This window comes from Antechinus flavipes, chromosome 1 (assembly GCF_016432865.1).
Source record: "Antechinus flavipes isolate AdamAnt ecotype Samford, QLD, Australia chromosome 1, AdamAnt_v2, whole genome shotgun sequence".
Taxonomy (NCBI): Eukaryota; Metazoa; Chordata; class Mammalia; order Dasyuromorphia; family Dasyuridae; genus Antechinus; species Antechinus flavipes.
Window position 1 is genome coordinate 548,435,790 of NC_067398.1, and position 12,535 is coordinate 548,448,324.

At 38.1% G+C, this 12,535-nt stretch overlaps 1 protein-coding gene across 2 annotated transcripts in view; it reads right to left on the reverse strand.

Annotated features, from left to right (window-relative positions):
* The window catches only part of JARID2 (jumonji and AT-rich interaction domain containing 2), a 312,614-nt gene that overhangs the window by 46,171 nt on the left and 253,908 nt on the right, over window positions 1–12,535 (reverse strand). For both annotated transcript variants that reach the window (XM_051970653.1, XM_051970654.1), the window contains one exon: window positions 2,675–2,907. In XM_051970653.1, coding sequence (XP_051826613.1) covers window positions 2,675–2,907 — 233 coding nt within the window. The remainder of the gene's footprint in view (window positions 1–2,674; window positions 2,908–12,535) is intronic.

The window sequence follows — 12,535 nt, forward strand, 5'->3', positions numbered from 1 at the left end:
CATTATTGTTATGACTAGCAGTATTAACTTGACTCTAACAAAATAAAATGTTAGTTCTTAGAAGAAGCAGAGGATGAGACAGGTTCCCTCCAAAGTAGAGAAGGAGAAATCCCACATTCCTGTAGCTGAGATTTATAGCTACTACGCCTCTAGAGCATATAAAACTCATCCCATACTCGGTTTTTTTAAGCTATCAGCAATCTATTTTAGTATTCTAGTTGATGAAATTTAGTAAATAGGGGCCTGACAGTTATTGCCTTCCTTCTAGAATCCTAAGATCATCTACCACCAAATATTATGATGTTGGGCAAATCTCCCTGTAATTCTGTGCTTCAACCCGTCATGCACCCACAACACACCCACATACACTACCTCCTTTATATCACAAAGGTTTGACTCCTAAAGGCCTATATCTGTAAATAGCTGACAGCTTAAATGGTCTTCATTTAGACCAGGGATTCAGTATGAGATAAGATATTTAAAGAGCTCTGCAAACATTAAAACACCACACAGATGTCATTTCTTCTTATTGTCATTGTTGTTATCAACAGCTTCCATCAGTACTGTGTTGGCAGAATGCTCACATGTTTTGTTTTAAGAATTATTTCTCACGTTCCAATTGAAAAGAAATAGGGAGACAGGATCACTTAAATATTCAAAGTGTCAGAGATTGGATTGCGAGATTAGGCTCCCTCTAACTTCTAGGGTTATCATTTAAAAAAAAAAAAACAATAAAAAAAATAAAATGAGAATAAAATCTCCTGCCTTCCACCACTGCAGATAACTATGGACTCCTTCCTTCTCTAAATGATTAAGAACAAAATGATTATAATGAAATACAACTATCAAGATTTAAAACACACAACCTCTCCCCTCCCCACCCCCCACCACCACCACACACACAACCCAAAGTTCATGGATGTCAGGAACCTGTTCTCTGGATTATCAAGCTTTATTTAATCTTTGCCCCCTGGGGATGGGAGGTGAAATGGGGAGAGATTGAGTAACACACAATCCATGATGAAATCTATATTGGTAATTGCTATCTTTGCCAGAATGATTTAAGGCATACTTTAACATTTCAAGCAACTCCACAAACATCACAACTAAAATCTGCTTCGCATACATAGTGAAAGCCCTTATTTTGCAGATGTTTGGGAAACCTGTGCCAGTGTTATAAATGCAATTCTGAAAGGACAACTCTGGCAATGAAGCTTGATATTAAGCAGAGATATAAGAGACAAAGGGAGGGAAGAAGAGAAAAGAAAGGGGACAGGAGAATGTATGTGAAAGAGAGTTGACCATAATGCCTACAATCCATAAAAATAAGATCTTCTATAGTATTACTATCTTCTTCTAAACCACTGGAGAATGAGCTATCAAATAACATTATTCTCCCTTCCCTGAGAAAAAATGATATGCAATCGTATCCCTTCACATTCTAGAAAACAGATTCTTTGAGATGAAGGAAGAACTTCATATCAAATGGAGCTATTAAGGGCAGTCCACCAAATCCACATGGCTCACTACATGTATAAAGGAATAGTAATCCTAGGACCTTAGGTCATTATTCTAATCTTGCTACTGAAATGCCTTATGTGTGGGTGACCTGGATAATCAGGCTTTGGGATCTATGTCCCAGAACATGAACTCACTTACTCTTCTCTCTTAGGATTAAGAGAATTGCTAGGATGAGGCTGGCCTCCAATTTTAATAATTGTGCTTATGACAGCTGTGAACAGCAACAACAGAAATGGCACTCTTAAAGAGACACCCCCATGGAAGTAGTAGGAACCCTAACCAAATTGGACAGGAAATAACCAAAAAGATCTTAGCTGTTGGCTGCCTTGAGTGGGTCAGGTAGTATGAATGAGCAAATCTTTATTTTTTCCCAGGAGTCTTATCCCCTACTGGTGGGCAAAGTTCAAAAATGCCCACACTTTGGCCTCATAGATCAGTACCCAAAGGCTTCCCTCGAACTTCTAGAAGACTTAGCAGTACTCCAGCAAATGAGAAATGCTCAGCAATCCATATGGCTCTAGAACGTTGAGAAGGAAGAGATGCTGGAGACCTGCTCCCCAAAAGTAGCTAGTTAGCTGGATTTAAAAACAACTATGCTGGGGCATAGATGTCATAATGATCAGCCTCTGTTTATACATAATCCAAACTACCTGTTCTGTATTTAAAATGAAGTGTCAGTAAGGAAGGAAATAAATTGGTTTCTCCATGCTCCCCAGGCCAGACTGGCCCTAAAGGATGAACCACATGGCAGTAACTCAGCCCTTGCTCATCTGTCCTGAGGGAGCACCGAGATGAAGTGCCATTGCTGCGCCCCGCTGGCCCGGCCTCCGTGCTTCCCCCAGAGATGACGGAAGTCTTCGGCTTCCCCAGAGATGACGGAAGTCTTCTTAGGGCCCATGAGCTGCTGTGACAGGACACTGAGCCCTGAGCTGGTGTAATGAAGGACACAGGCCTGCCTCCCATCGGCTATGTAAGGTTTCTCTCTGGGTCTCGAGTATCTCAAGAGTCAATCCCTGCACTGATTTTTCTGATTCTTTTTTTTACCCCAAAGGCTCAATTTCCAACTGCCCTTTAAAACAGACTGCTGAAGAGCAGAGCGGCCGCACATACCTTTGTCAGGGGCTACACGCCAAATGAGAGTCCTGGCAGTTACCTGTTTCCTTAAGTCCTGAGCCGATCTGTGGAGAGCGTGGTGGTGGCTGTTAGCAGCGAGCCCTTTAGCTGAGGAGCCCGTGTTTGTGGCCGGCGGATGGGGAGCAGCAGCCGCCTCCCTCCGGCTCTCAGTCCTGGGATCGCTGTTCTTCTCCTTTCCTGGCGTGGCCTCTTTGCTTCTGTGTTTTGAAGCAGGCTCCTTCTCCTTGGAGGATTTGCTGGACCCATTGAAAACTAAGAGAGAGGAACAGAGGACTATATGTTAAATACATCACACCTCCACATACACCAACTCAAATGATCCCTAATCCCAACCTAATGCAATTATCAGGTACCTTAATGCTCAAAAAAATCACTTCAGTGAATAAAGAAAGCAAACAAAAATGTAAGCACATGGTAAACCTTCAAGAACTGCCCCTTAAGCAGAACAATACAAACAAAAAGTCAAGTATATTTGCAGAATCACATACTTTACCTAAAGCAAAAGAAAACAGACTCCAATGTGGAAGAATCTGCTGGAAAATTCTCAAATCCTTAGCCTATGTGCCATACCAATTCTCTACAATATCATTAACATCCCAGGAGAGATGACGTCTAGAAAAATATTAATTTTGCAAATCTTAAAGGATGAGCAAAATGAATGAGAGCCTTCTAACTTCTCATTTTACAGATAAAGAAACAGGCCCAGAAAGGTAAAGTTCTTAAAAAGGGACCATGCTACCTCTGTACAGCTGACAATTGTGCAATCATCTTGACATTTTACTGAGAAACAGTTAATGGAAGAAATTGCAAGCATTTTCAAACATGGTAAAGTCATATATTCTTATTAATTCTGGTAAACGTGTTGCCTGGTTAGAGCTGAATTTTAGCATCACCTGTCTCAAATATGGCTAACGCAGCAGTACAAATGACATCAGGATCTCTTTTATAGGTCATAATCTTATCTTACCATGAAATTAATTATGACAACAGCCACAAAGGTTTGTAAATGATTCTTTAAACACCCTACTGACAGATTTCACTGTTTTCCTTGTTTCCTATTTAGAAGAGAACAATTCTTTTCTCTCCCTCCATTCCTAGCCATATCTCTTTATGTCACCCCTTAGCAATGTCCCTGAGCCTCAGAGGAAAAGAGTGAGCTCCAAGTGACTCAACTCTCAATCTGCTACCTTGAGTATTTCATCTCTGTTTCCTTCCAAATCTAAAAATACTTTGAAAATAAAGGAAAACCAGCGTTAACCAAGTGTCAGTCATCCATCTGGCCCAAGCTAGTGGCATCTGCCCCAGGGTTTCAGATGAACAGAAACCAACAAGGTAGAAGAAATAAAAAGAACAATGAGGTTTGTTTCTTTGCAAATCAGGACTATAAACTCTCTGGATGACCAAACTCAGCCACTTCTGAGGTGTGAGAACACTCAAGGTCTCAGGCCCTTCATGGAGAAAAATGAAGGGGGTTAGACGTGATCCAAAGCACAACAAGCAGCGTTTCTTAAGGGGCTAAATAAAAGAAAACTACGGCCAACCATCCTTGGTTTTTGAGTAGCTGGTACACTATCGGGGAGAAACAGCAAAAAAGCAGAGACAAACTGTAAAAGCCTCAGGAGGAGTGGCACTTGAGATAACCTCTAGAGAAAGCTGGGCATAGAAGGCCATCCAGGGAACAATGCAGAGACCAGAGGTGCAATGTCATGGAGGGGGAACAACAGCCAAGTCGCTTTGGTCTGCCTGCATCCCAGAGCAGGAATTTGAGGGAAAACAGGTGCAAAAAACTTTAAAATTATCTTAGACCTGGAAGGGTCAGAGCTGCCAAATTCCTATTTCCAAAGCACCAGGGTGATCACATAGGTCCCCAGTGGCTCTCTGTGGGCTCTCACATTCTATCTATCAACAAATGGTATCAATGAATGGAAGTCTCTTGGCTCCATTCCAGGCCAGCGGAGGGACACTGGGCAGGTCATTTACCTTCTCTGAAAAGGCCCACTGTAATTGTACCTTTTGTTTCACAAGTGAGCAAAGCACTTTGCAAATACCATATAATCTCATCATGATGGAAAGCCTATGGATTTTATGGACACTGTTCTCTTACTGGGAAGGAAGGAAACCATTCATTCTCTCATGCTGTCTTGTGCTGATGCTATATCAAGGCAACTCACCTAACTCGCACTAGTGCATGGGCTGGCAGGGATCCTCAGAGGTTACTGGGTACAAGAAAAGCTCCGCATGTTACAGATGAGGCACAGTGACCTGCCCAGGATCACAGAGCTGAGATTCAAACCAAGGTTCCTGAATTTCAAATTGCATGTGCAAAGCCTAGCACATAAGAGTTTAAGAAATACTTATTCCATTCAAATCCTAACCTTTTTTCTGCTTCATCTCCCTATGGCTGCCTTTATTTCCTTTTATTTGCTATACTAGTTTTATTTATCAAGAGTACCTTTTAAAATCTAGGGCCATCAAAACAAACATACACATAAAAGACCTCTAAAGTGTTTTTCTTCTCCCCACATATCCCTGAAAGTATGATCAATTAAAGCAGCTTGGAAAGTCAAGACCCTGAACAAGCACACAGGCATTCCTCATTCTAAGTGATTTTAGGAGTATTGCCCATCACTATGAATAATTACCCTACTAAGTCAGACAACTATTTTCTAGATACACCAGAATCCTGCAGCACTTTTTGGAAAAGCAAAGATAGAAACCCTAAATTAGCAGTCCACTGACTGGGGAATGGTTCAACACACTATAGTACTTGAATATAACGGAGTATTACTGTGCTGTGAACAACAAGCAACAGGATGAATAAAGAATACATTCTTAAGTCAACTCTTGGTAAGCAAAGTAAGCAGACCCAAGAAAACGTGTGTGTGTGTGTGTGTGTGTGTGTGTGTGTGTGTGTGTGTGTAAGTAAAATGACCCACCCCCCACCCAACGAAATGGATACAATAGCAAAACAATCAAAGATTGTTGAGTGAATATGCAAAACTTTCAAAGAACCAGCATGGCTTCAGGAAAAAAAAAAAAAATCTAGAAGAAGGTCCATGGGGGTAGAACACTGAACATGTTTTCTAATTTTACTCAGACTGATTGGTTTTGGGTTTTGTTTTTTTTTTTAATTCTAGTCTTTCTTTTTCTTTCTTAGAAATATTATTTATTATTATATGAAATGGCTATCTAGGAAGTAGAGGCAGAAGGGTAAGAGTATAATGGATTTAGGCAATGTCCAAAAAAAATTTATCCATCAAAATAAATTAAGAGTGTTTCTAATTAATCTCGATGCTAATTTCCAGGCATATACTTCATGATATCATTTAACAAATTCTGCCAATCAGTAGATTTCTACAAAGTATAAAGGAGATGAGGTAGGAGGAATAATAGGGTATGGAGAAAATAGGGAGAGAAGAATAGCAACCTTTGTACAAAGTGTTGCTAAAATAAACCAAATGATTCTTTTTAAATCATTAACACAAAACAAACAGAATCTGTTAAGACAAAACACTTGCAAGTTGCCATATAACTATGGTTAGTGACAATGAAAAGGGACAGAGGGGGAGGGAGTCAGTGGCAATAGTAACAGGGCAGAACCCGACTTTACCTGTATTCAAACAGACCAGCTTTCTAGATCATGTTGCTACTTCACTGCTGCAAAACGACATGATAGCAAACACAACCAAAAAGTCAACTCTTGTGTTAAAAAGGAGTGGGGGTGGAGGAGCAGGGAGAGGAAAGGGAGGAGCAAGGGGCAAAGGAGACTGAACCCGAGACAAGGTATATTTTGTACTCAACAGCTCATTAATTTTAAGTGTCGTGGGAACCTGCCAGTTTTACTCTTCTGAGTAATTATCTTTTGTCTTAATTTGTAAGATTCTTGAGAGGGGGAGAGGAGGGAAAAGAAAAAATATTCACTCTCACAGGAAAAGACTAAAACCCTGTGAACATAAGAGAAGAGAGAGAAAGCTTGATGTAAAGAAGTCCTTGTCACACTGTCCCTAATTAAAAGAAATAATTGGACCAGTTTCTTTCATGGCTTTGAACAGCATTAGGAAATTGTGTTGTACTCACATACAAACAGCTTTATATTAATGAGCAGAGACAAATAACCTGATTTGTAGACATATACTCCAGAGTTAAATGGCATTTAGACAACTGTTTGCATACCACCTCAAGCCAGTTCTTTAAACCAATAGCCCTAGTATTTGGATTTAAAGCCATCCCAAACCAGCAGTGATAAGGATTTTTGCATACATTGAGGGGCAGCAAGAAAAGGGAAAAAGAAAGGCAAAATACTCTTACAAAAGTATCTGAACCTACTTGTAATCTTTGAAAAGGAGGTCTGCTACATTTTTCAAAAGCTAGCTCACAGTTTCCACTTAGGAAGTTTCCTGTTAAGATAGGTTCCTCAAAATTTGGTGCCATCTATGAAAAATAGCATAGCTGTGTCTCTTCTAAAGACAACCAATTATATTTGAATCTCAATTACTCTGCCTACTTACAAAGCTAAACTTTATGTACCTCAGCTGCCCAATTGACAAATCCAATAAAATTATCTCCCCAGATTCTCCTAAAGTAATATTTATAAGCTTACATTCAAAATCCATACAAACTTTTTATTTTCTGGATAAAGGCATTATGCAAATACAAGACAGGTGATCAGTAAAAGCTCCTGCCATCCCCCAAAGGAAAATAACTTATCTTCTCAATACAGCTGACAAACTCCCATAGCTCTCCATCCTCTCAACTCAGTGGTATAAGAATACAGCAGAGACCACATAGTCCTAATATTTCAAACAGACTGTAATGGTAATACCATGTTCAAATGCCAAGAGATAATCTTGGTGTTTGGAGGTGCTTTTTTGTTCACCTATTAAGATGAATAGGTTTTAAAAAAGAAAAGTTCATAGGTCAGTGGGCGTTCCATTTGCAACATACAGTTTTGCCCCACTATCCCACAGATCATTCCCCACCCTTCTGGCCCCACTTAGCCCCCATATTCCCAGATACAACAGACAAATAGATCTGCACAGAAAAAGACAAAACAGGATAACCCAGGAGGATGCCAGTGTGACATGCTATCCAAAATATACATTTCCACTAAAATCAAATGGCAGACAATCACTGTAGCCACAAGAAGTGGGAAGGCAAAGAATTTAAATGAAGTGAGAATGTCATTTCAGAGCAAAAGGAAGTTTCTGATCATGAGCCAGAAATTTCAATGCAAGCTTCATGTCATTACAAGGCATCCATGGGGGAGGGGTTAGGGGTGGGAAGCAACATGACAGAGAATCAATCAACTTGCTGGCATTAAATTCATGTTACTGTACAAAAGCAGCACTTGTTTTCTGGAGCCAGTTCAACTTGGAGGCCCTATTGTCTGAAAACAATGGAATGTCTGCCAACCTGTCCCAACAGGTCAAAAAGGATTCTAATACAGCATGTGCAATTGGAATAAGTAACCCTATTTGCCCAAAGCAAAAACCGAAGCAGCAAGAGACAGACAGAAGAAGCCGGAGAAGCCCCGTTATCGAAATCCTCATTAGGTCACAGATACAGATATAGTAAGAGACAGAGAGAAATCTTCATGGAAAATAAAATTCTGACACAGGGGGGAGGGGACCAAGAACCTACATTTAAGAAGTATTTATAATCTGTTGAATTGCCCACAGACAGGATTATATTAAGCAGGGTTTTATAAGAGTTGTACAAATTTACAAAGTTTTATGTAGTATTTTCAACTTAAATCTTAATAACTGAGATTATGAGCCTAACTAAAAAACCTATGTAATGGGGGAACTGAATTTTCTTGTTAGCACTAATGGAGATAAGGAATGAAATTGTGATTTTCTTAAGAGGAAAATCCCATGTGAGGACGCTGCCTCTGCCAATGCAGGCAGGCAGTTTCCCTGCAATTTGGGGACCAACCTAGAGAATCATACACTCTATGTCAGAGCCAACTCTTCCTGGGTCCCAGGATAGCTCTTTATCCATAAAAAACTCAGCCCTCAGTATTAACATGGACTTCAAGTGGGCTGAATTTGATACTCAGTTTTACCTTTCCCTTTAATAAATCCTCTGGGATGACTTAGGGATTCTGGGAAAGAGCACTGACAGAACTTACAGATCATCTTAGTGGAAGATGACTTCGACTTGGCTTACAGATGAAAAGGCTGAGACACTAATACTGACTAAATAGCAGAAAAGGGTTAATCCCAGGGACTCCCAATTCATCATTAGCTTTGTTTTCTTTATCAAAAGAATAAAATGTGAGGTTTATCCTACACTTGAATAAGTTAGCTTTAATTTAATAAATAATGGTAGCAGGGTTGATCAAGCAGGTATAATAAGAATAAAGTTATTAAACTTTATAAGTACATAGAATGCAATAGTCCACAAGATGAACCACATCAAAATCAAGGGTTCTTTCTCCTATTCAAGAGTCTAAGTTGACACACAAAACAGAGGTAAAGATACAAGGGTGTTCCCCTACAAAACAAGGGAGAAAGAGCAGTTCCAAAGATAAATTATAAAAAGTGAGAACAAGGAAGACTTAGCATTCAAGTCTCAATTGCAAAGTGTTTTCAAGTTGTCAACTGCCATTATTTTTAAAAGATCTACACAGGTGAAAAATCTAAAGAAAGTACATCTATGACTGATTGGAGTGATAAGACTCTCCAAGAGTAGATTTGGGGAACTTTGGACTTTCTCCTTCACATGTGATTTTCTAGCAAAGGCTAGATGAATACTTGTTGGCAGTACTGTAGAAGAAATTGATTTCTCCTCAGACAAGGGTCATGCTAGTTAACCTTTGAAGTCTCTTTTAAGTCTTAAGATTTGGATGACTCTGCTTTTATATGGTTTCATTGCAGCATTTAATAGAGATGGGGACTGTGTACAACAATAATCTGGAAGGAAAATAACAAAAAAAAAAAAAAAAGAAAAGAAAAGAAAAGAAAAAAGTGTTGAAAAAATAACAGAAAGCATCTCATCTACATGTAAAATGTTGAGATTACAATAAAAGTGGTAATTTTGATTTTTAAAAATGTAACCAATAAACCAAAACAAACCAAAAAGCCACAATTAAATATACTAATAAAAAACTACTCAGATCTGCTTAATGGATCATGACTAGCAAGAAAATGCTCAACAATCTATCCCTTAGAAATAATTTTCTTCAGGAACAGTTATGTCTAACTATGCTATTCCCCCTTCAGTTTAAGTGTCCTTCTGCACCTGGCTCTAATGTATCCTTTTCTAGCCTTATTTCTTATTAGTCCCATTCATCCACTTGATATTCTAGTCAAACCAGAATGTTGTTCTTGAAAATGCTCCATCTCTCTAGGTCATACATTTCCTAGGATGCCTTCATTAGTAGGAATACATTCCTCCTTCACCTCCATCTCTTAGAATCCTCAATTTGATTCCTTTAAGTTCGTTTGCAATGCCAATTTCTCTGTTAAGGTTTTTCTGAATTTCTTGATTGTATGTATCAAGCAATCTCTCCCTACCATCCAATTTTTACCTACCTATAGATATACACGCTTTAACCCAAGTGAAGGTAAATTTCTTGAGGTCAGATGATGTTGTATCATCATTTTTGTATTCAAGTTCCTTACATATATCAGGATTCTTAATCAATATTCATTTAATTACTAAATTGACCTTTTAATATTTAAAAATGGCAAAACATCCTAAATAATAACACGATTATTAGGATGCTTGTTTTGGTTGAAATTGGTTACAGTGAATGGTTTGTGTATATGTTCAGTATTGTATTTTTTTTTTTTTACTATGTTCAAGTCTTCATTATTTTTGTCATTAGCTAAAGTTTATGCAACAATTTTTTAAAAAATGAATTGCTTTATTATTATCAATTAAAACATCATAGGGGCTAGGGGTGTGGAAAACATGTCAAAAATTTTTGGCCTTCCCTTCAAACCTGAAGTCTGAATTATTGTGGTATTAAAAGATAAAAATATTACCATTATACAATACTATACATATATTTTATGCATTTCTGGTTTTTTAAATATTTCCTGTGGTGTTTGTTGACATTTCATGTATCACCTGTTGACTTTCATGTGTCATCTGCAGCTTCAGCAAAACTCTCCAAATTCCCATTTAATTTCTCATGTTGACTCATGACACATCAAAACTACGATGAAGAAAGTGATAATGGTAAAAGGGATGATTATATATTTTATCACATTTGATCACCTTTTCAGGTCATTAACATCTACCTACTAACAGTCTATAATGTATTTCTTTTTGTGAGTAAAAATGTTCTCTAAACTAGCAATATATGAGTAATACTACAATAAGGTAGGCTGGTCCTTCTCTCACAGGATTATTAGCCTAGCTTTCAGTGTATCACCACTGAATAACACAAAGATACAACAGACTGATAAAATTTCTGAACTTCTGGTAAAAAAAAAAAAATGCATTTCTCACTCAACTTACAATGAAGAGATAATTCTCCTAAGACATATCATCAATTATACATTTCCTTGCTCTGTTATCTGCTTTCACTATAAATTCCACCCCAAAATGATTTGTATTAAGCATAGAAGGGGGAGGGGAGAAATTGTGCAGGGAAAGTAGCAGCTGCTACTCATGTCAAGAACACAATTTGCTTTTCTCAGAAACTTAGAAATATATCAATCTCAGATTTTGGGACAAATGAAAGCAAGTGGAGTGTGTAAGTCCTCCAATCAGAAAAGCAGACAGCACTCACACAGTTAATGAACAACAATTTCTTAATCTATAAAATAATAATAATAATTGTCAGTCCCTAAAAGTATCTTCCAGCTGTACCAATGAGGCTAAAATATATATTTGTACATTTAGTTTCACATTTGGATTTGCTCACAAAGGACTAATGTATTATCTACTTATAAATTCCCTAGTTTTAATAGAACACCACAGATATTAGAAGATAAGGAAACACTGGGGAAAACACCTAATTTTCAAAATGTAAAAAGCTAGAGATTACTTCATTCTGTCACTAAAGGCTGAAGAAACATTCCCCAGGAGGCAGCTGACTGCTCCACCCAGGCAAATGCCAAGCAGAAATTTGGTACAGTAGTTCAAATGATTGCTTTCTGGCCTTTAAACACCATGCCCCCAGTGTGAATCCAAAAGCAATTAAATCATTCCAGCTGGGAGTCCAATGACATGCTCAGTTTAAAAAGTCTACATGGAAATGCCCTCTTGCCAGCAAGCCCCCTGCTATTTCTTTCTATTGTTGGTGAAGGTGACACATATTTAAAGGCATAGGCAGTATGTGATGAATTTACCCTGAACAATTTCATAAAATTAAAGCTAGGCTATATCCTAGATTTTAAGCAAACTTAAATTCATTTCTATATTATGGATTCCTTTGGTTTATTTCACTTTCCTTTTTGGCAGAAACAAGTAATTTAAGTAACTTCAGAAAAGTTTACTATTCAAAGATTATTCTTTATGATAAATCCTGGTAATAACTGAATGCACAATTAAATTTCATTTTGCCTGGTATGGAATATGCTACTAGTAGTTTCAGGCCACTGGCTTACGTGTCTTTCTGCATTATTTGCAAAAAAGAAATAGAAAACTATATATTTATCATAAGAGTGAGTCATACAAAACTCAGGAACTTTCATGTCCTACTACAATCCATTTATTCTATCCAGAAGTCTCTAAGAAACTAAATTTAACATCCGTCAGTGGCTGGTCAATCTGCTGAAATGGAGAAATGATTCGAAAGCAAGACTATCCATATGGCTCTGTTGGTCTCCCCTTGGGAAAAAAATGCCAGCATCTCTGAGAACCTTTTTAACCCCAGAGGGATTATATAAATTCTTTCAGGTCCTTTCTGATTACAAAAAGGTAC